Genomic DNA, 25344 nt, shown 5'->3' on the forward strand with positions numbered 1-25344 from the left:
GTACAAGGAGAAACGAAAGAGCTGAAGAGGCGAACAGCGCCGTTCTGCTCCGTGGCAGAGACTGTCTGACCTTGGCCTAATAAGAAAATGTGTACATTTGGGTAAACGGCAGTTCATAGAATCTAGCTCGGGCACATGTTTATGCTGATTCGATGTAATTTGCCCTACATGTGTATTGTTGTATTTGCAAATTCTTCTTATTAAGCAGCCAATAGTGGTTTGGCTAATCAGATAAACGGTGTCTGTCCTCGAGGATACAAACCATGCCTTGGAGTCTACCAGGATGCAATATCATCTATGGGCACTGCTCTGAAGAATACAATTTATTAAAAGATCTATTTTTTTCCCCCTCTCCTGTAGATACAGGTGTATTCCAGAAAGCAAGGTTTCAGGCCGGCAGGGAAATTGCAGGAGGTGCCACATGTGAGTTGTTAACCTTACAGAGTGCTGTCATGGCATTTAATAGAGTCTGAAGTGAGTCTCCAAGATGCATTGTTATATCTTGTGCGGGTTGTTTTAATAGGGCAGGAAGTGAAGGATGCTGCCATGGGAACCATTCTGGGATTCTGTGCGGCCCACCGTCTGGCAAGTCGCTAGCCAGGCTCCTCCCAAAAACTAATTAAATGCTCTCCACAGCTGCTGCAAATCATTTTTACGTTCCCTTTCCTTTTGTTTAAGAAAACCCATCAATGTTAACAGTATCAAAAGAGACCTACCTGTTCTGTGGACTCTTGACCAAATAATAGCTCGCTGTGGAGGAATAAAACAAAAATTATTGAAATGTGAATGTCTGCTCAATGTTTTGGGATTGCTCGGTGTGTGATTGAAAATGGCTGTGTCAAGCCCCCAGATACTGCACGTTCATTTTTGGTGGGGGTGTTTTAATCCCTGTTTAAATGTATCTGTTCATATAAATCTGTTACAAAAACGTCACCTTTCCACGGTTGTCGCAAAAACGTTCGTGTTTCGCCTATTTTTCAATTGTTCTCCCATGGTTTTGAAAGGGGGGGATTTTAGTCCTACATTTCATTATCAGAATGTGCTTCAGGTCCAGAATTCAAAATGGTGAAATTTACCTTTTAAACGGCTTTTCCTGTGCAGACACTGGCAGATCAGGATGACGGTGAACACAAACACACACATTATCCCGACAGAGCAGATGAGCACCGCACACAGGTACACATCTGAAAACACAACAGGAGCCTCTGCTCAGATTTCTTCGTCTTCAGATGGTTGGGAAATATGTCCCAGCAAAATCAAATCACAGATATTACACATTTTCACTGCACTGGTTACAAATACTATGTAGGAAATTATAAAAAGCAACTTTTCTAAAAAAAAGAATTAGCATGAAAAACAAAACCTGACCATCTGGTTTTCTTTTTCAACATTTCATGCTAGTGGTGAAAATGATTCCATTCATTGGAAGTACTTGTTCACATGAGTGTTGCCTTTTAACCTGAATTTTTTTAGTATTTCAGTTTTAGCATTTCACTTTAATTTGAGAACGACTATACCTCCTAAGCGTTATTAGTGCCTGTCATCAGAGGAATGAGAAATTGGACAAAAACTTTTGCAGAAAGAATATGTCACGTACTGTACATGGGAGTATGGTCTGAGCCCCTCCGCTCCAACACACTGTAATATATGTAACGTCTGATGCCCTTTTGGTGTTTCTAGAGATGTTTAAGCCTGACAAAGGGTTACAGCACAGACAATTACTAACATCATGTGCAGTGTTTGTGCCCTTTTAGTTTTGAAAGCAAACCTGCAAACTGACAAAGTTACCTCACCCCTAGTGCCTAAGAGGACACTACGTCTTTCCACAAGGCAGAGTAAAGTAATTCAAAACTGAGGATAGAACAATCCCATTAGCTGTCCTAGAAGCATTTTTGCAAACCATGAACACTCTCTCTTTATATTGGGAGAGCAAGAGCTACAGTTTAATTTTAGATTGAAAGGCGAAACACGCTGGCTCGGTCGAGTCCAGGCAGGAGACCAGTCGCTTAAATCCAGGTGCTGGGCTGTGCTAGATCAGTCCAGACCCATGAACGTACTGTACCTTACTGGATGGCAGAGTCCAAGTTACCTGATACCACTTCTCATACAGTACTTTTTGCCTGGGTTCTCTCCCCCAGGAAAGAACAAGGGGTGGATATATGAGCCCTATTTTCAGTTTTGCCATTATTACTTCATTGCTCCCAAGGAATGAAAAACCACCTATAGGTGCAAAGTAATGACAAAAAATATTTGTATCATTCTTTTTATCTATGTATTTAACTAAATAAAGTACTGTGGTGGTTTGAAAACATGCTTATCAGCGCGGCCTGTTCTACAGGTCTCGCCGTGTTGCCTCTGGGCCCAGCAGTTTGTCTACAGAGTAGTTTTCCACAGGATTGTCATGCCTTTGCCTCTGCCAGTGATGAGGCTCAGGGGGTTTGTGGGGTGGGGGGGTAAGGTCAGACAGAGCAATTTACTCTCAGCACACAGGCAGCAGTTAAAACACAAGAGCACAAGCAATGATGTGGATGAGACCATGAGGTCATTAGCCCTTTGCTCTGTTGGTTCCTAGCAGCTAATCAGTTCCAGTTGCCGAGTGTGTGCTCGATTACTCACAGACACGCACACGTCTGATGTTTGGTTTTATATTAAAGGTGTGTATTGTGTAAGCGAATAAAAGCTTTGCACAATTTGGACACAAGCACACCATCCGTATCCCACACAAAACAATTCTGTGCTCTCTGAAGAGGTGCAGATGTGTCCTTGACATCTGCTTGCAAAGAGCAGAGAGTTCTGGGAAGGGCTGTGGGAATCTGGAGCAAGCTGAGCAGCCATGTGGTTGAAGCCAATATCCTGAACTCTTACAAGAAAAAGCTGGATCCTCAGATTTATTAGCTACAAACTACCAAATGGGCTAGAGGTGCATACTGTATGAAGATATGAACATATGAAAGGTTATAAATGAAAGGAGGCCATCTAACTCATTTAGACCATTTGGTAATTTCTTGAGGTGCTAGGGATTGAACTCAGGACCACACATGTGCCAAGCATGCAATCTACCACTGAGAACATACTGTATAAACTTATGTTCTCAAACCTGTGACAGAGGAGTTCAGTTCAAGTATTGGTTCACAGCTTTAAGACTGGGGAGACACATTCCAGCAGGTTTCATAGGTCCCTGAAATAAGCTGTGGAATGATGAATCGTTCTATTTAAGCATATAATAAGATATTCATCAAAACCCCTGGACGCTCTGCCCCCCCTGGACTGTGCCATGTGGGGTGAATGAGGACAGCTGACCGTGAGTGGAGCAGTCAGAGCGATCCCTGAGCTGTGTGAGCAGGCAGGCTGCAGCAGTACTGTAAATCCTCAGGGAATTACGCCGACAACAGCTGAAGCTCAGCCAGGCATTACGCCATAATGGATAATGGATAAAAACAGCTAACAAATTGTAAGGATTCCCCAAGATCTGGCCACGGTAAGGACCTGATTTGTTTTTGTTTGTTCTTTAAATATACACCCCAAACAGAACCTGTCAGTGACAAAAAGAGGAAAAATGAACAGTACCTTCGAAAAGACGCCAGATCCCTTCATTGCCCCGCACAATGGGTGAGACACGCACTGCAAGACAGTTAGAAAGTGATCTTCAGCTACGAGGAGCTAAAAACAGCTTGATTACATGTTTCTGTAAGTGCGTAAGACATACTATGCTGGAGTTGGAGTACTATGCAATCATTGTGCTGAGATTATACTTTTTATTTCTAAAAAAACTTGCTTCCTGGTTCATTCCCTTGTGGTTTTCATACTCCCACAGAGATGTCCAGAAATACATGCGAAGAGAGGAGCAGTGGTGCCTATGGCACCCCGGCTCTTGCTGGCTGTCTTTACTTTCCCCCCTAGGAGTTCAGAGTTGTTCTGACTGACTCGTCTCTATCAGCGGCCCTGTCAGAGCCCTGCACCTACTGTACAGTGTCTTGCGCTGCAGTTCTTCACAGGCAGAGCATTTCATGGGCCTTGCAGAGAGCTGAACACATTAACTTTTCATAAATTAAAAACAAGACAGAGACGCACACGTTTGACTATGTTTAGTCTCCGCTGCTACAAAAGTATTTTCATAAATCTCTTTGACAAAGGGAGTGATATACTGTACAGTGATGAGAGCAAGACTGTTTCCATTGAATGACTTCCAGAACAGGTCATGAGGAATTTCAGGGTTATTATTCATGATGTGCAGAACCTTATAGTGTGCCTCATTTGCAGAGAATGTGTGTCTTATCTAAACGAAGTCCCCAAAGAGCCAAAACGTGTTCTGACTCGAGAGCTAATTCAATCATGTTTTTTAAAAAATATACACACAGTCACTCTTCGAGTAATGTAAGGATTACCCTCTGAACAATTTTACCAATCTTATCACAATCTGCAGCAGTAAATCTTCAGGGAATTACACAGACAATAGCTGAAGCTCAGCAATAATGCACAATGGATTCCCCAAGACCAAAATATACGTAAATCACAATGAACTTTTATACAGTACGTTTGCATTTACATTTAATGATAATACATGTAATTATTATGACAGTGTTGTAATAATGCACAGCTACACTATTACAATACTGTTACAGTATACTGTAGTACTGAAGTTCTACCCCCAGTGATGAACTGCTAGGACTGATGAAATGCTCACCTTCTTCCCAATCACCCTCTATACTGTACAAAGAGGAAGGTAGATCTCTTCCTCCTGTCTGGTTCTACACGGGCTGACAGCGAGTGATACCTCTCTCATCCTCTCTCCAAGACAAGAATGCACCTGTTCATTATTAAGGGCAATAAACCCATCAGAGGTTCCAATTCTGTTCTTACTTCTCCACCAGCCAGCACACTTTTTAAGGAAAAAAATGGAACGACCACTACAACTGTAACACATGCAAAGAGCATTGCTAAAAAACCTAACACAGAACTTCACATATCTTAAATCGTAGTGTCGGATTGCTTTTCACACCGCTTGAACACGTTTCAGCTACGACTAAAAGAAATATACAGGATCTTTCTACTGTATACTTTCTAGGTAAAGTCAGATTTACTTAAATCTGCGAGCACCTGTATAATGTATATACAGGTAGCAACTAAACATGGCATATATAATGCAGGTATCAGACCAAAACCCAGCTCTGAGCCTTTCAAGAGAGAAAAGACTTCATTTTTAGAGTACTTATGTTTTTGTAACAATGTTTTTTCTATCTGACACTAGGGTAAATAAGTCCAGAGTGATGTTTCCTGGATATCTAACCAGTAGCTCTAACGAACTGTGGCTCCTCTCTGTCCTGAGCCACCCCAAAGTCAACTGCAGTTCTAAGGAGATTCAGATTCAGGGTGTATTTATTACGATATCTATCCATTCACTTCCTATCCTTCATCCAATTCCTGGTAAGCCACAGGCGCAAGGCAGGCTACACCCTGGACAGGACACAGGGCACACACAGACGCAAACTCACACCAGGGCCGATAGTCCCAGAAGCTGATTAATCTACCAGTAAATTTTGGGGCTGTGGAAAGAAACTGGAGCACCCAGAAAAAACCCTCACGAATGCAATGAGAACAAACCTTGTGTCAATTACACCCCAGGGAAAGAATTGACACCAGCTTGGTGAGGCGGCAATGCTAAATACTGCCCATTCTAGAACATATGTTTTAAAAATAATTCAGTTTCTCTGTGCTGAAATGGGAAATACGCTCATTTTTTTCTGTCTGTCCAAGAACAATTTTTCATGCCTGCCTCTGCACCTGATTTGTGTGATGCATTTGTTCTTGTTTCCAAAAGCCATACATAACCTCATGCCTGTAGCCGAGAGCTCTGGATCATTTTCACGTCAGGTCGTTTATTAAATCCCATGGCAACAGGTTCCAGATGGCAAAGCACGATTTGACAAAGTCCACCTTGTAGCTGTTGGTGTCCCATTGATTTTCGCTCAGCCCTTGGCAAAGATGGATTCTCACCCTTGTTTCGTGAAAAGCTCAGTGCTGTTAACTGATTGCTGAAAGATACAAGAGTTTGAACAAGGCTGGTTCTGCTCACTGTTGCTCGCTTTACTGTGATAAGGAATCGGGAAGGAAGTGTTGATAACTGCACGCTCTTCGACAAACTAATCTTAATGCCCTAGTATTAGCTATGCCCTTGGCGGAGTGTGACTGGGATTCTCCGAGAGGTGATGTATAGGAGTCAGACAGGTGCTGGGATCACATTAGGAGAGCAGGCGTGAGCGTGCACTGATGCCATTGAGAACCGCACCGCTCCAGTGTCTTTCCTGCTCAGGACTCTGTGACATGCAGCAGCTGAAATGGGAGAGAGCTCTCAGAAGTGGGTGCTCCAGGGGAAAATTTCATAAAGAGCTGGCTGATGACTAGCAACTCCAACTTGTGGTGACTTGAGGGTATGAAAGGGAAATTTATGGTTGATTCCATATTTGTTTAAAAACGTTTGTATGAAACAAGCTGAATTTTTGCACCAAGAGTTCTGGGAGTATGGAACAAGCCACATGGTGTGTTGTTGATAACAATGCCCTGGGTTCTTTCAAGAAATGATTGAATGAGATCTTCAGATCAATTATCTACTAGAAAACAGTCGGCCTAGATAGGACGAATGACCTCCTCCGAATGTAACTCTTCTTACTATTTAAAGTATCTTACAGTATATCAATTTCTATATATTAAATATGTCCCTGTATTTGAAGAAGACTGCAGTCATAAACCAGAATAATACAAACTGTGAAAACTTATAAAGGTATTTCTATATGCACACATTTCTTATTATATAAATATCTTTGCAGAAAAATGAAAAACAGCTTTTCTGACTCCAAAGTAAATTTAGCACTCCAGATTCAAACCCTGCCTTCAAATCCACATCTGATTCACATTTTCTGTGGTGAAGCTGAGTGAGGCCTGAAGAATTCCTTTGAAAAAGTGTTAACACACACCTCAACGAAATACTTTTTATTGGCACTAACGTGTGGTTTGCCTGCAAGATAACTATATAACAAAATACACAGATGCACGCAACAAAATCTCACTCCAAGGGCTGGACTGCAGAGTCTCAAGAAGACAACAAAGGTCACAAATGAGAGGAGGCCATTCAGCCTGTTACACCATTTGGTACAGGAGTTAGTAGCTAATGGATTAAGATTAGCCTCATCCAGCCATTTCTTGAAAGAAACCAGGCTTCAACCACATGACTGAGTAGCTTGTTACCTTTGTTGCCTTTCTCAGTGCTTTTGAACATTTTCAGTACTTGAATCGGATCCCCTTGTAGTCTTCTCTGTTCAGTTCTTTCACCTTCCCCGTGTAGGATATTCCTTTAAGCTTACCTCAGCATCAACTCTAGACTCACTCCAGAGCAGAAATAAGCTTCTGAAACATGGTGACCAAAACTGAACATTATATTCTGAATGTGGTCTTTGTAGTACCCTGTACAACTTTATCATGACGTTATTTTGATTTCAATTTTACACTTTTAGATATACAGTAGCTTAATTTAACCTTTTTTTTTTGCTTCCCCTTGTTGTCTACAAGATGTTCACTAGGAATAACACCCAAGAATTAAGCATACTGAAAAGATTATGGTTTTAGTCAAAATTTGGCTTAACCCGCTTGACTATGGGCTGACCTCCTGGCCATAGGACAAGGAGGCTGGGACTCCCAAGCAGAGTGAGGAGTGACCAAGGAGCAGCTGCGGAGGTGGAGAGCGGGTGGAGATACAGTAGAATGCTGAAAGACATATGCAAGGGAGAGAGGGGGATTCCATGCAGTATTTATAATGTTTTAGGAGAGAAATGATGTCGGGAGTGATGGTGAAGTACCGACAACTGAGTCTGATTGAACTTGGCTGTTGACGTTGTTCCCAAACATTCATTACAAACTCCATTAAATGTGTCACTGTCAACACCTTATCTGTTAGTAAATTCTTCATGCTCAGTGTTTCTCATCTTGCATTTGTTTCTGCTACCTGCATTCTGCACTTTTCTACATGACGTGCCACCTGTCAATGGTTTCTCCAGTATTGAATTTGGACTAAATCTTATTATATTTGCTTTGCTGTTTCTACAATGTTTACCAATCTTCTTAATTTGGTATAATCTGAAAATTTGACTAGTTTGGCTAACTCTACCAGAATCTAGATCATTGATAGAAACTAAGAATAGCACTGGCTCTAACACAGATACCTGTGGTACTCCACAAATTACATCACTACCATATGAGCATAAACCCGCTATCAATGATTTCTGTTTTCTGTTTATTATGCAGTTCTGTTCTCTTATCTGTGTATTATGTTTTGTATCTGTTAACCATCCGGTTACTAAAATGCATACTTTGAATGATATCAGCACTGAGAATGAAGTATTCCAAGAATCTTTTATGAGAACTTTCTTAAATTGTTTATGACAATAAATATACTGAACCTTATTATATCATAAACAAAGGATATCTCTATCCTTTACTAGAGGTCCTTGTTGAAAGAACTCTAGCAGGTTAGCTTAGCAAGACTTACTTTTTCTAAATCCCTCTTGCCTGCCCTGTAGGTCACATTAAACATTTAAAGGATGAAACTTATTTAACTGCAGTATTAACAATGTCTATTTTCCTTTAACTAAATAAATTTAACGGTTTTTACAAAGCTGGCCATGACCCTGACAGGCAGACAGCATTTTATCTCACCTTTTTCTGTGGTCCTCATGAGACAGGACTGGCTGTTACTCTCTACTCCTTTGTTCTTGTAGCAGTGCGTGTGGCTGTGCATTACGCACAACACTGTACAAATAGGGAGGAACTCTTACTGTGCAGCCAATGTCAATATTTTACTGGAATACCCATGCCAAAGTTCCTTCTGTTATCATCTCAGCATGTCCAAATTCTACACATTTTCAGACCCAATAGCTGTTTGTATTGGCAGCAGACAAATTCATAGTGGTAATAATATATTATGGTGCATGGAAGCAAAAGCTGAAATGTTACAATTCAGTTTCATCTCCCACTGTGAAACAAACAAAGGACTTTCCGTCTCATGTGCTATCTCAGCAATATCGACACTGCAATCACCTTCTTTGTTGATGTAAAAAAGTCCAAGCAGATTACTAGAAAGAATTCGGTGAGCAGTTTTGATGATCAAGATTACACAGTCTTGAATACTGTAGGACTGCATATTGCAGTTCCAACAGAGCAGATTGATTCCATTTGCTTACGCAGGCTGTCGAAACATGTACTGACGATTTCTGCTGTTCTTTTTCTTGCTGCCTGACCCCCCCCTCCTAATTAGCAGTGGCTGCCCTGCCTTTTATAATGTGTTCTGCGTAGTTCGAGGAAGGAATTACGAGCCAGTGCCGTTCCTAAAGAAACCCGGAAGTGAGGAAATTCAGATCTGGACAGCTGTGTTTAGGGTCCAATTTGATCGGAAGTTACCAAAGGAAGCACCTGTGGAGTCGAGCACAGAGCCCGACACCTTCCCCAATCAAGCCCCTCACACACCGCTGGCCTCTAAAAGAAGTGTGTCATGGGATTATGGCCTTGTGACTGTTGACTTAGTCTAAAAGCACAGCCCGTTTCTGATCCAGAGATGGACTTCTGATTACTTCTTTCCCCTATTTTCTTTTCTGCACGATATTATTTGGAGAGGGAGAGAAAGGGGCACCTTTGTATAACGTTCAATGCCTGATGTATAAGTGACAAGCTGTTAGCAAGCTGCACTCGGCTGGTGTCTGTGTGTGGGGAACGTGGAGCTGGACTAAGCCGGTGAACGGGTGGAGCTGTTTTCTGGTCCTTCGATTTGACCTCACCTCTTAATTCTGTGGCTGCTGTGCCATTTGACGAGGCTCTCCATCTATTCCGGTGTCTCCGTATTTCCTGGACTTTACACATGTAGTGGCCTTTGTCTTCTTGTGAAATGTTCAAAAGGACCAGATTGTAGATTGTTCCCGCCGTCTCTTCTACAAGCATCTGCTTCTGCTGATTGAAGCGTCTTGTGTCGTTTCCGTACACTTGCACCCTCCTCATGTTCATTTTGACAATCAGGTGCTCTTCGCCCGACACCAGAGAGAACACCCAGCGGATGACCAGATGGCTGTTAGACTTTTTCCTCTGAGAGACATGGCAGGAGAGAGTGACGTTCTCGCCCTCCATCGAGACAGTGATGGGTCCAGGAGACACAGTGACATTCAGGGCCCCACACACTTCTGGAAAGGAAAATGAGGGAAACAAAGTGACACACAGACCGGATAGTTGTTGTCAGGCTATGCTGTAGACTGTTCTATAGTGACTCTTTAAAAAACATTAATCAGGCTATGAACATTCTCAAGCAGTCTGCACTGCCTAGAAGGAGCCTTATCATAGATATTAAAGTCATGGATTATTTAAAGAAAGCTTTTAAAATTATTTCTTACATTACTAAACTAATTGTAACTAAACTAATTTTTATCGTTATCAAAGAAATTAAGAGACTTTGACTACAGTATATATGAAGTTACTATATTAAAGTTTATAGTTTAATTAAATATAGTTTATTTTGTGAGTCTTGTCACATGGGGATGGAAATAAATTAATGATGCTAAGAAACAATGCTAAGAGGCCCTGTGATGAAGAGACAAAGTGTCTGACTCACTGAGAAAAAATGAAGGACAGTAAACAAGACCACAGTCCTCTTTTTAAAGCTGTAAACATCATACATGTCTGTAGCAAATAAATGACAAAGTTTCAAAGTACTGTTCTATTGTGCATGTGAGCTTGTTGTTAATACTGTAACTATTCCTAAACTGAAGAAAAGACAAGAAAAAGACTGACAAAGGAACAGGCGCAGTTTTCAGAAAGAGACAATAATGTGTAGAATCTTCCAGATTCAAAATCCCTAAACCCATTTTCATGGAAACACACTTACCTACACATGACAACAAATTTGTCATTCTGCAACAACAAAAGACAAAGATTGCAGACACTTAATATTTTGTCCCTAATAAAATAAAAATATCTAACCTGCTCCCAGTTTTTAAACTGGTAATTAAGCACAAATGTCTCTCAACAGCATATAATGCTATATTCATGTGCTGAACAGGACTTTATCCTTGAGACAGTCTGATTAATTTCAAACATGAATGTACACTAAAATAATGTTCAGCAGGAGAGAGACTACAGGTGGAAGGAATTTGTGAAGTTTTCTGAAGCTAAAAAACAAACTCAAGATTGGAAACATCTGTTTAAGTATTTGTCTTGTTTGCTTTCTTCTCTGTTTGTGATGTTTGCCCTGAGCCAATCTAGAAAGGGTTTTCCATGCAACAGCCACATCACAGGCTAATAGCTCCTCAAGCACAGAATTACCTCTCTAATTTGACAAAGGACAAGAGACAAAATACCCAAATTTCTCCATATTCTCAAAAAAGGTTTATGAAAATATGAAATAGTAAAGAAAAGGGAGTAAGGATGCTCAGTGAAAAGAAGCACAGCAGTGCAGAACAAGATGCGTAGATAAAAATGTGAAATGTGTGGATTAGAAATTGATGGATGAAAGTAAGGAGCCAAGCAGAGACTGCAGTGATTTTACATTAAATGGGACTTGATTATTCGGGCTCTTGACACACTTATGGTGAAACAATGTGAACAGTCCCATTCTACCTGAGGTATAGCTAATTCTTAGATGGTGTCTGAACTGCACAGTAACACAGCAAAGTATTTTCAGGAATTTCATGTTGATACAGGTATTTTCTTGAAAACTTAAAACATTGCATCTTTGCTGAATGCTTTTAAGTTAAAAAAAGTGAAAAGAACATCTGCATCACATTAGGTAAGAACTTGTCTAGCTAAAAGGCACATCTTCTGAGTTTCTTCATGCAGGTTTCAAAAGCATGTCAAAGTAAAATTGAATGCATGTCTTGATGTGCTCACATTTGTAATATACTGTACAGTAGATGCACTTCATCCTCTCTTCTCTTTAATATTCCCTGCTTTTGAGCCTTTCTAAGAACAAGACTATTTTTTTAACACTACCCTGTAACATATTTGTGCTTTTCACATCTATGACAGCTGCATCCTGACTCCAGCAGGCAGATCAAGTTACCTCAAAGAGTTGTCTATTTTATAATTTCGTTAAAAGCTTAGAAAAGCACACTTACCTCCAATTAAAGCTCTAGTCAGGAGAACTATGACCACTGAAGAGATTTTCATTTTTCAGACACACAGGCTCCATAAACTCAGCTAAACGTCTTCGCGAAAGGAGTCCCAGTAATTTGGTGTGTGTGTAATATGAAACAGTACTTGTTCTGTTCTCAGTTAGAAACACCCTCCCTTTCTAATCACTCCTCTCCTGCAAATGTAGGAAATGTCATTTCCTGTGCTGCAGTTGGAACCAGCACAAATTTCCATCTGGACCTACATGAAACGCGACCACTGGGTCTTTGTATTCATTGTGTTAGCTGATCACAGGGGAGGATTACTTACTGTCTCCTGTAACGTTATCTAACAGTGTTTCCTTGTGTGCTTACAAAAACTCGTCTTTGGGAAAATGGACATAACCTGATTTCAGGATTAATAGTATTCTCCTGAAACTCCTTCCAACGAGTAAAGGAAAATATGGATTTCACTGAGTGTCTGTCTCCCCCTCGGTCACGTGTCTGTTTGCATGCAGCTGCCCCTGTCTGAGGCAAACTGTTGCTGTTGGGTCTTTTGAACAGTTGTGGGGCTTGACAGCAGAGTTGGTCTGCCCCACAAGGCAGCTCTGTCTTCCACCCTGCTCTGTGGTTGGAAACTTGATCTTTTATTGGTGTGCATAATGTGCTGAGTTAGTTGTTCTTTCCTAGGAGTCGGGGCCTTGGCAGGGGTGCAGATTGCACAATATTATAAAAAAAAAATGATTACAGTTTAGGATTAAAATTGAAAAACATTTTTAACCCTTTTGGTCCTAGTGCATGGTCCTGACTTTCAACAGCTCTGCCTGTCAGCCACGTAACTGATGTTTTGTTCTCTCAAGAACATTTCCTCATGCTGCTGTCAAGAAAATTTCCTCATGCTAAGTAAGACGTAAGACACATCATTACAGCTCAGGATCAAACATTGTTCTCACGTTTTAACACAATTTATGCACGAATGCTGTCTAAGGCTGTTGGTAAGAATTTAGAATCTACTGTGTTTCAAAATATGTTAGGCAATGATTAACCAAAAACATTAATGTTTTTCATATATAGGCTCGCAACCTATTTTACAAATGATTATATCAGATCCTCTTGCGCCACAGAATCAAATCCTCATTCATCAGGCAAAAAAATGACTTTTACCTCATATCGTTCATATTGACACACAGAAATCTTTCACCATTGCTTCCGGTGTATATTTGTTTCATCAAGACATGCAGCCCAACAGGAAGTCTCTCCAGGGTGAGCTGTATCTTATCTAAGGTAAAGCCCCAGGTCAATACTGAATACACATGCACTAGTAATGGGATGTGACTCCTGAGCACTGTACTGCAGATTCAAGTCTGGGAGGGTTAATGATAATAATCTCACCCAGCTGCTTTAAATCATAATCATTACTGACTTTTGCTATATTCTGTATTCATCTCATGCAAACACCTCTTTCTGTGTTTTAGTCCCATGTATCCCTCCTCCACTCCATCTCCTCCTGTGCAGTTGCCCCTTGGATAACTCCTCCCTCTGAATTGTGTCAGAGCCTCCTCACAGTGGAATATCGATACCTAAATCGCTGGATGTGCTGAAAAACGGTGGAATCGTATTTTTACTTCATTGTCTCAGTAAGCCTTTTATGACATTGGAAAGCATTAGTAATAAAAATAGCTAAGCTAAAAACTGTACCCTAATTCTGCTATAGTCATCCTTTTTGTCCCCAATGTCTTCCATCAGTGGAAACAGTGGTAACAGAGAAACTGACCATGTGTTTAAAATAAAACAAACTGCACAGTGTTCTTTGATCTGTGTCAATTGCTGTAGATTACACCCTTCCATAATAAATCTCTGATTCATATTTCTCCAAAAAATAAACTAAATCAAAAACCATTTCTTGAGAAAAAAATCATTCAGCCTGATAAATTTCACTCAGGGATTTGGGGGTTAAATGCTTTAGAGTAATGAACAATTAATAAAAAACACATGTTCTGTTCAGGGAAAGAGTTTGAAAAAATAGATGACTTACAAGTCTAACAAAGAAAGCAAGAATATCCCTGTTGTATGCAAATGTCTTTCCAAGATTTGAAAGAACTTTAGACATGTACTTACCTGTTTTCCTTTTCCTTTGCCTCCAGAAATCTGAATGAATAATGTTTGATTTGTACATCATTATGAATCTATTCAAACTTTTATTACAGTACATTCCACTTTTCTTGTTGTTTTCCCACACATTTTATGATGACATTTTTAACCTTTAAGAGCCAGTGCTGTAACACGTCTCCTGACAATGATAAAACCCTTTTATCATTTGTTTGTAATGATCTTATAAAACAGTTTAACAAACTACATTTATGCCTCAACATAGATTGAGGCATAAATGAATGGTATCTTAACTGGTGACTACCTGTACTCAGACCTGTTTCTGTGTTTGGCTCAGTGTTTATTTCATGTGTGTTTTTCCAGTTCGCTGCTGCTGAGACTGACCATGGGGTGTGTGCAGCTGCAGTTCTGGTCCCCTGTTTCAGCTGATACCCTAACAAAAGCTCCACAAGTAGGGAAGGAAAGGACACTGCCACCTGGTGGATGGACTGAGCTCTGTGTGAGCAGAAAGGGACGGTCGGAATACCCTAGTTGAATTTCCCTTTGGCAGCTTCACTGTTTTTAATTCCTGCCTATATTTTTATGACACTGTTAAAATGTATTGCATCTCTCATTTGACACTAAAATTTATCTGTAAATGAGTTACAAATTAAGTTACACATGGACTGTAATGTCTGAGAGCAACTTTTGAGCTCACAATTCTTGCCGTATACTGAGTTCTAACAAGTAGTAATTTTTTAAGCATTAACCAGTCATTAAATGTTTTTTGTTGAATGCATAATGTATTCTTGCTGATCTCAAATACAGCATCTCCCAGTCCCGGGGCAAAGTTTCTTCTTTTTCACTCCATACCGATGATTAAGTAATAGCTGATAAATTGATCAGCAGGAAAACAATTGTGGGAAATCAGGCAGCTGCTCTGAGGAAAGAGATGTTTCCAGGCAATCCCACACACAATCCCAGCAGCCCTCAGACAGCTGTTGTCTCGCCCTCTGCCCCCTGACAGCGGACTGAGTGACCTGATGGCCTCCGCTCATTCCTTGCTTTCAGTGCTCATCAGCAGTGCTTGTGGCCAGTTCCAAAGGTCATTTCCAGAGGCAGGACCTGTAGCGGAGCAGGAGCCAGGTTCTGAAAATAATTCAGTCTGTACAGTATATTGTGAGGTTGATAACCTGGGGAAATCAAAAGAAACGTGTTTTTGTTTCTGTTGTAGACGTCCATCCCCCTTGGTCTACTAAGCACTCATAAAAGGCACTTGGGCCATTTGTAAGGCAACAGCCAGTGCTGATACATTAAATCACTTTCTCAGTTTACTTGTTTATTGGCTCTGCCATTAGACAAATTATTCTCAGTCAATTTGTTTCTAATTGTGCTGTTGGATGCACAAAAGGCTTGATGCTTACCAGTCCTGGTTTGCTCAAGGATCAGGCATGAACGTACTGCAGGGTTTATGCTTCAGATTGCCTCTTCTGCCTTTCACCTTGGATATATAAGTCTAAATATAGCTCAATCTGAAATACCAGTCAGGTTTATCGGTGATGGAGTTCCAGCACTTGTGTCAGGTTTAATTTGCAAGGCGCAGTGAGTAGAATGGTTCATCTTCATTCTATCCCCCGTGTGTATTCATAACACAGCGCTGTTTAACTTGATTGGCTTCTGGAAAAGAGGGCAGGTTTCAAAAAGCGTTTGCTTGATTAGGACAGCTGCATTTCAAAGAAAGGCAAGCCTTTTCTGATTTCTTCATTGGAAACCTCACAGACAGAGAGAGGAAAATTCACTCACAAACCTGGGAAATAAAAGTACTAAGTATGTATTTATACCTGTAATGTAGCTTTCTGAACTAAACCATCATATAAGAGAGGATACAAATGAAAGGAGGTTTCAGCCCATCTGGCCTCATTGATAGGTGGTAGCTAATTGATCCAATTACTTTTCATTGTTTCTTGAAGAAAGACAAAGTAACAGCTCCAACCTCAAGACTGGGCATCTAATTCCAGACACCCACTACCCTTAGGGTAAGGATACACTTCTTGCTCTCAGTTTTAAATGCACTTTTACAACTTTAATATAATTTGCCAGGTGTTTTCCCAGTTATGAATTTGATAAAAATATTTTTGAAATACATTTGATGCTTCTACAGTGTTTGTTAATCCTCTTAGGCGGCATCATCTGCAAGCCTTCCACGTTTGGTAGTTTTCTAACTAAACCAGAATTTAGATCTTAGATGCCAAATAGGAATAGCAGTGGTCCTAGTACAAATCCCCATGCTACAGTACATCACTCAACTATAGTACATTATCCCAATCTGAACCAACCCCTTATCTGTACTCAAACTGCCCTGAATGCCAAGCCCTTATAGTTTAAGAATAAATCTTTTATAGATTTCTAAATACACCCTATTATCTACTCTGTGTGCTCATTACTGTTGTTGCTCCTTAAAATAATTTACCTGTACTCCATTTATTTATAGTAATTAATAATAAAAATAGAACAATTACTTTTTAGCAATTGAATTAAGGAGAAACCAGAGACCAGAGTGTTTTTTGGTGGCCAAGAAGTAAATATAACACTTCATCTCCTCGTACAGCACAGTGTATCTGGTCACCATTCGAAATTCTGCTCCAGAGGAAACAGCATCACCTACTGGTCCACCAACACCATTGACAGAAGCAATATGTTTTTTCTTAGAGGCTTCCCATCCCAGTACTGACCAGGCCCAATGCTTTATAGCCTCTAGCTTAGGAGATTTGATAAGGTCAAGCTATTATGGCAACACTGTAGCCTGTCAACAGTATCTGTCCTGGGCACCTTCGGTATAGGAGGTTTATGGTTTTACTGGACAGAGTGAAATTAATTATTTAAATGTTAATAATGAGCTGCTGAAACTTTCAGAAGATAATAAAGGTAACAGACATACTTCTTCTTCTTCCGCTGACCTTTGTCCATGTACAGAAGGACTGGGTTTGAAGACTTTTTGATTTATAGACCCAGGAGTGTCTGTTTACTGAAGTGTAGAAATAGTTCAGGAGGGTCAGACACTGCTTTTAATGATTGCTGTATGTATGTCTCACTCACATCCTCCACTCATCTGAAATATTCCGGGGGTTTTTTTAAAGTAAAAAGTAGTTACACTAATGGATTTGTATGTAATCCCACTGGTATACTGTCTTTATATCAAATAAAACAGGCAGTATTACTGGGTATAGAAAAACTATGTGACTGATGTTATCATTTTGTGAAGCAGATAAAGATATTCTGTGGTTTCAATGGCACAGAGTGTAATGGAGAAAAATAGATTTCCTGTTTTCTTTACAAAGCTGATCTAGAAAGGCTCAGCCTATATAAAGATAGATTTCTAAGGAAATGGACATCAGGAAATTCAGGATATTGATCCATTTTGACTGCTAGAAGTCCATCTGTAACTAAACATATCGATTGATTACTCATCTTTTTAAAAATGTATGAAGAGTTTGAAATCAAAACTGCTAAGTGACACAGAAGTATTTTTTTTTTGCAATACACTTGATGATTTTATCAATCATACATGTCAGCACTAATGGGTGCATTAGTATCCCATATTCACAGGATATACAAATACAAGTTGGATTAGAAACACAACGTTAATTTTAAAATAGTGTCAGCTCAGCTCTGTGGAAAAATAGATCCATAGATTTGATCACTTTCTTCAATATTAAATTTGAAAGACTTACATAAGTAGCATAAAGTTAGATAGATAGAGCTCAAGAAGAACATCAACTAATACCATTCAAACAAGAAGCTTATTACATTGTCAGACTTAAATATTAGGTCCCCAAACGCTCTTGTGCTTTGTTAACTTGCAGGCTGATCTTGTCAGGTCTCAGAAGTTCAGCAAGGCAGGGCCTGATTAGTACTGGGATGGGAGACACCATGTTGCTGCAAGAAATGCTGGTGGACCAGAAGGTGGTGCTCTTGCTTCTTGACCAGAATGTTCAAACCACTGTCCGAGTCTGTCCCTGCCAACACATCATCTCCCCCTCTCTGAGTTCAGCCTCCCAATCACTCTGTCTGTTGGGCTGGAGTTCCCAGCTTGTTAGACCTCTTGGACCTTTGCCGCCGAATGTCTCATGGACTCAGTGAAGCTCTTTGGGACACTGCAGCATGTGGTGTTTAAAAAAAGTTTAACACACCCCCAGCTGAACTTGAATGCGTTTAACTATTTAAGAGAGGGCTAAACATAAACTGGAGCAAAGAGCCAAAGTGGAAATGTCTGGCATCAGGAGACTCCATGATGTGCTCCCCGATCCACTAGCACTTAAAGCTCCTAGGCCATGGGGCTTTAGGGTTACCAAGGAAACATCTGGTTCCACCAGCTGCCCTTCACTCCCCCCAGGACAGACAGCAGCTTCCTGCTGGAAGACTAAAACAGATTCAGGTTGCGATTCAGATTGCAAACGTAACACAATCGAAAGAAAAGCTACAAAATCATCATCCTATGTGATTTTCCTCAGTGACTAGCTGAAAACGTTTTATAATCCTTCCAACCTTACTGATATATTGTGGGCAGTGATCTAAATGAAGTTTATGAGTGCAGTGATTAACTGGACAATTAAAATCCCCACATAACATCAACACTTCCTCAGGCTTACACTACTATAAAATGTCTTGTAAAGGAATCTTGTGTAGGCATTACTTTTTCCTCCACTTTCAGTGGGAGCATACACAATAATAAATTGAAATGCAGTGTTTTCACCCATTGTCTGAATTTAATGAAAGGGTCTTATATCTACCTCACCGACGTTAAGAATATGCCAACCACCTTCTTTCAGTTTTTGTAGTCCTAGAACCAGCACCCGACTCTTCCAGTTCTCTGCTTTCCTCACTATTTGAACCAATATCTGCCACTGCTTCTCAGCTAGTGGAGGGATGTAGCTGTTCGATCTCCCCTCTCCCTCTGACGTACCCCAGTTGATTCTCCCTCCCTTGCTTGTCTGGGTTCCATGTTTCCTTTTCAGGACAATTTGCAGCAAAGAGCCCCTCAGTCTCATGTCCAAAGCATTTCAAAGAGCTAGATGTGCCAAAAGCAACTTTCGCAATTCCTTTGATCCTAAACTCCAGTGCAATATTCACACCCCCATTTCTGTCATTCAGTACCATGAAAAGTTGCCGCCGGAATGGAACAGCTTGTTTTAAGAGATTTACCAGCCAATGGAATGTGCTTTAAACTCAACACTATCTGATCATTCCTAGAAAGCTGTCTGTTTAGTTAATCATTATACTGTATAAAACAGAAGAATGCCAAAGAGGGTCATTCATGTAATTCAATTACAAAAAGCTTTACTGACAGGAACATTTAAGCAGGAGGCATAGGAGAAAGTGAGTTTTCCCACTGCTCGTTCTATCTACACACTCTCCTCTTTCAACTTCCATGTCTGTCAATGTTGGTCAATCTCCATCTTCATGGTGTGGCAACTCAGCCTACTGGATCAGGATTTGCTGCTGGTTTAGGAACTTTCTTCTTACCGGATATTGTGACAGAGTGGATTTCTTCTGTAGACTGTAAGACTACAGCTTACAGTGCTGTAGGTTTTCTTCATTGATTCATTGATTGAGGCATTGGTGATGCTCACAGTATTGCTGTTGAGGGAGGTGTGGATCACTTTAATAACGGACTGTGCCACTGAGCTAATGGCACACTGCCAGGTGGTGAGTTCATGGCTTTTCAGTGTAATGTAGCAGTATGAATGTGGGCTTCTCTTGCTGAGGTGGGCCAAATATTTCAGATAGTTCAAGTAGGTAGCTGCGTCAGCATGCATACTGTAGGTGCAAAGGAACAAGTAAAGGTTTATTCCAGGCTGAAAAGAGAAGAAAAGAAACGCAACATTTCGGCTGTAGAGCCTTCCTCAGGCTTCAGGCAAATATTTCAGGGATCATTTGTGTAGCAGAAAACGGCCCAATTCAGCTAACTTATTCACTGTGCTCCTGCGCAGCCAGAGGTGGTTAATCTGCAGAACTTCAGGTGCATTAAGAGATTTGGACTGCTATCCTTGCTGCTTCACAAGAGGATTGGAGAAACTATGTTGTCGAAAGTCTTGAGCCAGATACGAATTATTGATAAATTAATAAATCATCATCAGAATATAATCATCATTCCATGAAATGGTATTTTATTATCTAAACAAGGGTTTTATCATTGTGCAATAGTGTTCTCAACTCAGTACAGAAGCAAGTATTTGGATTTTGTTTATTGAGTTACATCGAATATCCCACTACTGACACATGTACAGTACAATGAGAAGGGGATATAGTGCAGGACACATCTGCAGTGAAAGACTGCAGTGCCATTACTTTGCTATTGCAAATCTGTAAAAGGTTCACAAACACTGCATAACTTTCCTGTCTGCTACTAGGTCAATCCTGACCTTTTTACAGTTTATTTTTCTAAATTAATTAACACTTTTCAGTTGAAAAAATATATTAAAACTACAAGTCAATGCAAACTGTCATTCTCCTTCTCTTAAAAATAAACTGTCTAGTTGTGTTTTTCTGTTAAAATCTAAAGTATTACCTAGCAAAATAACACAAAAACAGATAAACAAAGGTAAATAAAATACAAAAAAGATTTTCTTTTTTACAAAAGCCCTTTCTCTGCGCTGATGTCATTCCTGCAGATAAATGTTCTGGCCTCTTGAGTTGCGCCTTCAGTTCATTCATTTCTGAAACAAAATTCATTCTGATGTTAGTAAATGTGTCCCACACATCCTCGGCTAAAATTTTTTCAAGGTCTGCTTTTCTTTTGAAGCATAGCAAAATGCTCAGGTTTAGATGTTTTGAGGTTTTTTTGTTGAGGAGCAGAAGGTAAAATCATTGCATCGAGCATAGAGTGTGTTAGAATTCATTTGAAAACAGTACGAAAGATTTTGTTATTGCTTTAGATTTCAGTATTTTTTATTTTCCAGATGATTGTTGATATTTTGTTAATCCATTTCTGAGCTGAGCTGCTCTGTTTAAAATTCACTGGTTTCTGTAAATGAAAATGTATTTTTTTTATTTGTATTCTGGTGCAACGTACCTTAATGATGGTCTTTTCCCAGAATCGTAATCTACAACAGAAAGGATGCATCTTGATTAATATGCAGAGCACTGTCATTTAAAAATAAGTCACAAGTTTCTTTTCATCTCTGTACTTTCAAGTATATGAGGAAATCAAGTAACGAATATAGTTTCCTCCCTGAGGAGCGTTCAGATGCTCCCATCAGTACTCATTCCCAAAGCACTGAGGAGTTTGCAGTGGGTCAAATGCCAAGCTGTTTTTGACAGGCAGAGGTGTTGAAGGAGTGCATGTACAGTTCCTCAGTATTTGCTAACACAGGAGTGGCAGAGTTAAGACAAAATAATAATCAATAGGCGATTCCAGATTTGACAGAATTAACATCAGCCCAACAGATTTAATATATCAATTGAGTTACATCAAATATCCCACTACTGACACATGTACAATGAGGTGGATATACAGTAGTGCAGGACACATCTGCAGTGAAAGACTGCAGTGCCATTACTTTGCTATTGCAAATCTGTAAAAGGTTCACAAACACTGCATAAGTCTGTTTTACTACACTTTCCTGTCTGCTACTAGTGCAAGTCCAATCCTGACCTTTTTACAGTTTAGTTTTCTATTTTATTCTAATCCAACATACTCAAATTTAGCTCTCTTATCACACCATTTCAATGTAAACATTAGGTTGCAGGGATCTTATGATTTCTATCACAGTAACAGCATGAACAGGCTGTTACTGAGACATACTTAAAGCTAAAACACTTTCAGTAATACAGGCACGCTTCTTTAAGTTAAAACATAAATATCAATTGTATCCCTCAGCCATCTCTTACCTGAGAGATCATTATCCAGCATGTGTTTCTTAATCATGTACAGTTTTATTACAACGAAGCACAAAGCTAAAAATGCACCTATTCCAGCTCCAATGACCGCATACTTGATCTCTGTAAAGCAGAAGAAGAGAAGACAATAACAAGTGTACTGTTGCATGTTTTAGATTTTGATACGAGGTTAATGTGAATATTCAGGGATGGCAAAATAATTGGCTTAGCTACAAACAAAATACCCAAAAACCCACCAATTTTCAACCTTTTTGAATTGCAAATAGAAATAAATAAAACGTTTGCCAGTACTTTGTCATAGAATTAGACTACACATCAAAGGGAAGTTCAGGATAAATCAATACAAAACCCTCTCATCACAGCTATCCAGGGAAGTTCAATAATGCTACCATGCACTTGTATTAAAGTAAAATTAATCAATAACAGGTCTACAGTTACCATTAAGTAAAAAAAACAGCCTTGTGTCTCATATAAAATCGTCAAGTACGATTAATGTTTTGACCATGTAATTGTTCCCATTACACTACATGGACAGGGCTGTGCTGTCTTGATATGAATTTGCTTTACCTGGTTCGTCAGGGCTCTTTGATCCATTTGCATGGACTTCTACTACCAAAACATCTGCAAAATAAAGTTACATGGATTGTATTCTACTACTTCTTGAAAATTATGTCTAACTTTTACAGGAGAGGTGCATTAACACTAATAAGCTACAGCTGTTATTCCACTTTTAACGAGAGAATGATGTCCATTTCAGTTCAGGTTGCAACAGAGCCAATATCTGGAAAGAAGACTTCATGAAGTGCAGCACAAAAAGCAAAAGATGCTTCTGATTTAACTATCAGTCTAAAAACAAGCACTGCTTATCTCACCTCATCGGGCCGACGCTATTACATTACAGGAAGACTGCAACAGTTGGTATGACATACTTTTTTTTTAAAAAAAGAAAGGCTTATCTACAAATAGCATCTTCAAAGCAAAGAAAAACAACTTTAACATTTGCGGCAACCAGCTCTCAAAGAACTATCGTTTTGAGAAACATTAATCCCATTACAATGGACACTTTTTTAAGAGCCCAATACATTTTTAGCCCTAATTCTTTACATTTGTATATCACCATTAATTGCAGAGGATTCTAAAGTGTTAGAATAGAATTTAGACATTGAAGAGGACCCACTTCGTGCAAGACTTGACTGAATTGCTAGGTGGCACACATCAGCTACTCTGCACCAGCAGCCCCACTGAACATTCGACCAGTTGGAGGAGTGAGAAATTGATTCACTAGCTGGATTAAGGGTGAACTTTCGAGAGGCGGATTGGAGAAAAGCAGAGCAGAACAGTGCCGTGGGATCTTTAATCTATGATTTTTCATCTTTAAGTCTTAATTTCTCAACAGAAGGGAGGTACTTTCAAGTTAACCCTTATTAAACCCTTTAAACTCCTTAGCAGTAGTACGAGCAGATGGCATTGATATCTTTGAGACTTTGTATTGCAAAGCCAACTGAGCCCCTCGGTGGTTTTGAGACCTCTAAGCCATAGATCTTAATTTAGTCAGAATTAAAGATGTTTTGACACAACCTAAGACATAACTAATGCTTTTAGAGTGCCACAGTTGTTTAATAAATGTTTGCGCGGCCCACTGGGACGAGACCTGGGATAGATCCAGGACGTGCTGGAGGGATTAAAACTGCGAGCACCTGGAAGTCCCACAGTAGTTGCTGTGGAAAGGCAGGTCTGGTCTGCCCTGCTCAGCCTGTTACCAAAAAGACCCTCATCTGGATGTATTATTTGTAAAGAGCCAGTGTTACTGAACACCTTTCACAAGCATATTCTTTTGATGCAGCGCTACTCCTGAGAGAGTGGTCACCAGAAGCACTGCCTTTCCTCCCTGCACGAGACACAGACACGGTTGTGGGTCAATGTCTTCCAGACTCCTCGCTCTCAGTTTGTCATATCGGGATACCAGATGCTATCAAATCAGCACATAGTGGTGTTTAGTTCACAGCATGACAACACGACAGGGAGCACAAACGCTTTCAGCAACAATTTCCACTATTATTCCTCATTCCACAAGGTGACTACTCCTGCACAATGACAAAACCAGTCTGGAAGCTTATTAGTGAGCTGAATCACACTGAAAGTCATCTATTAATGGAGTGATTATGTTTGCATCAGTATGCATTAATAAAAAATAAACAGTGTAAAAAGTGAAGTTAAATCCAAAAACACAAAACCACCATCTATTTACAGTATAGTTTCTAGTAGCTTTCAGAAAGGAATCATAACGTTTTATGACAGAAAACAGAGATCAAACATGTAAAATGTAAAACTATAAAAATAATTTAAAAGCTGTCACATTTTAACACTCTCTTTCTAGTTCTAGTTAGGTCTCCACCCTCCCACTGAGTGTTTGAAATCATACAACCCCCAGAAATCACTGAGGAAGAAATACTGCACGTTTGCTTTCTGAGCTCAAGAAAACAACTTCTCAGTTTGTTTTAGAACACTTGTACACACGACTACTTCACAATGCACATATGCAGAAGCAACTAAGAAGTTAATTAAAGGAACATACGTACCTGTCAGCAGGACCACAGTAAAAGCAGAAAACACTCTAAGAGACTGAACCATTTTGGTTTCTTCTGAATTCTTGGCACATTATTTTTGCTGTTCTTACAAGAAGGAAAAAAAAACAGGTCACATGTTAGCCCGTTTAGAGAAACACAGCCACATCCTGTGTCTGTTCCTTCTTGAAAGAGAAACTGTAAATAAGACTTGACACTGATATCATTATTGTTCACAAGGACAGTGGACACCTTAATGCAAAACTACATTCAAGTTTCTTGAGAAATCAAATTCATCATCTCTCACGCAGTCAGTCTTTTCAGTGTCAGGTGTAATGTTATCCTGACATTTAAAAAGATTCTTATCCTAAAGTTTTTTTTTCAAATTGTGTATTATGTAAGCTGACGTAATCATAATATTGGTCAAACCATATGTCAATTAGTAACTAGTCCTCTTCTCACTTCTCACTGCTGCAGTTACAATCCCTCTAAGACACTGGGCAGGAGGTACTGGCTGCAGAGCACTCTTTTCAGGACTGCTTGCTAGTAAAGATTTAGTCCTCTCATTAGGACCTCTGTGGAACTTCAATTTCTCACCCAGAAACAGGCTCTGACATGTTGGCAATGATGTTACATTATTCAAGGTGTGGGCATAG

General features: G+C 39.8%; 1 protein-coding gene and 2 long non-coding RNA genes across 6 annotated transcripts in view; 1 reads left to right on the forward strand and 2 right to left on the reverse strand.

The window, feature by feature from the left end:
- The window catches only part of vstm4a (V-set and transmembrane domain containing 4a), a 17058-nt gene extending 4327 nt beyond the window's left edge, over positions 1 to 12731 (reverse strand). The window contains exons 1-5 of the mRNA XM_088634492.1: positions 12144 to 12731; positions 9822 to 10217; positions 3568 to 3621; positions 1077 to 1184; positions 717 to 750 (exon numbers count right to left, since the gene is read on the reverse strand). Coding sequence (XP_088490618.1) covers positions 717 to 750; positions 1077 to 1184; positions 3568 to 3621; positions 9822 to 10217; positions 12144 to 12195 — 644 coding nt within the window. The 5' untranslated portion in view covers positions 12196 to 12731. The remainder of the gene's footprint in view (positions 1 to 716; positions 751 to 1076; positions 1185 to 3567; positions 3622 to 9821; positions 10218 to 12143) is intronic.
- LOC148661152 (uncharacterized) lies at positions 3314 to 20610 on the forward strand. The gene is made up of 3 exons (XR_015939458.1): positions 3314 to 3478; positions 13613 to 13774; positions 14610 to 20610. It is a non-coding gene; the product is annotated as an uncharacterized LOC148661152 (long non-coding RNA).
- On the reverse strand, positions 20456 to 25169 carry LOC148661153 (uncharacterized). 4 transcript variants are annotated; one of them, XR_015939457.1, is made up of 6 exons: positions 25151 to 25169; positions 24704 to 24791; positions 22692 to 22745; positions 22116 to 22226; positions 21298 to 21328; positions 20456 to 20941 (listed from the first exon to the last, which is right to left on the reverse strand). It is a non-coding gene; the product is annotated as an uncharacterized LOC148661153 (long non-coding RNA). The 4 variants fall into 4 exon arrangements; XR_015939454.1 differs by having other exon boundaries at positions 24704 to 24796; positions 25151 to 25165; XR_015939455.1 differs by lacking the exon at positions 25151 to 25169 and adding an exon at positions 25118 to 25136.
- Positions 25170 to 25344: the final 175 nt, after the last annotated feature.

Source organism: Lepisosteus platostomus, chromosome 6 (genome assembly GCF_059453375.1).
Source record: "Lepisosteus platostomus isolate fLepPlt1 chromosome 6, fLepPlt1.hap1, whole genome shotgun sequence".
Lineage (NCBI taxonomy): Eukaryota > Metazoa > Chordata > Actinopteri > Semionotiformes > Lepisosteidae > Lepisosteus > Lepisosteus platostomus.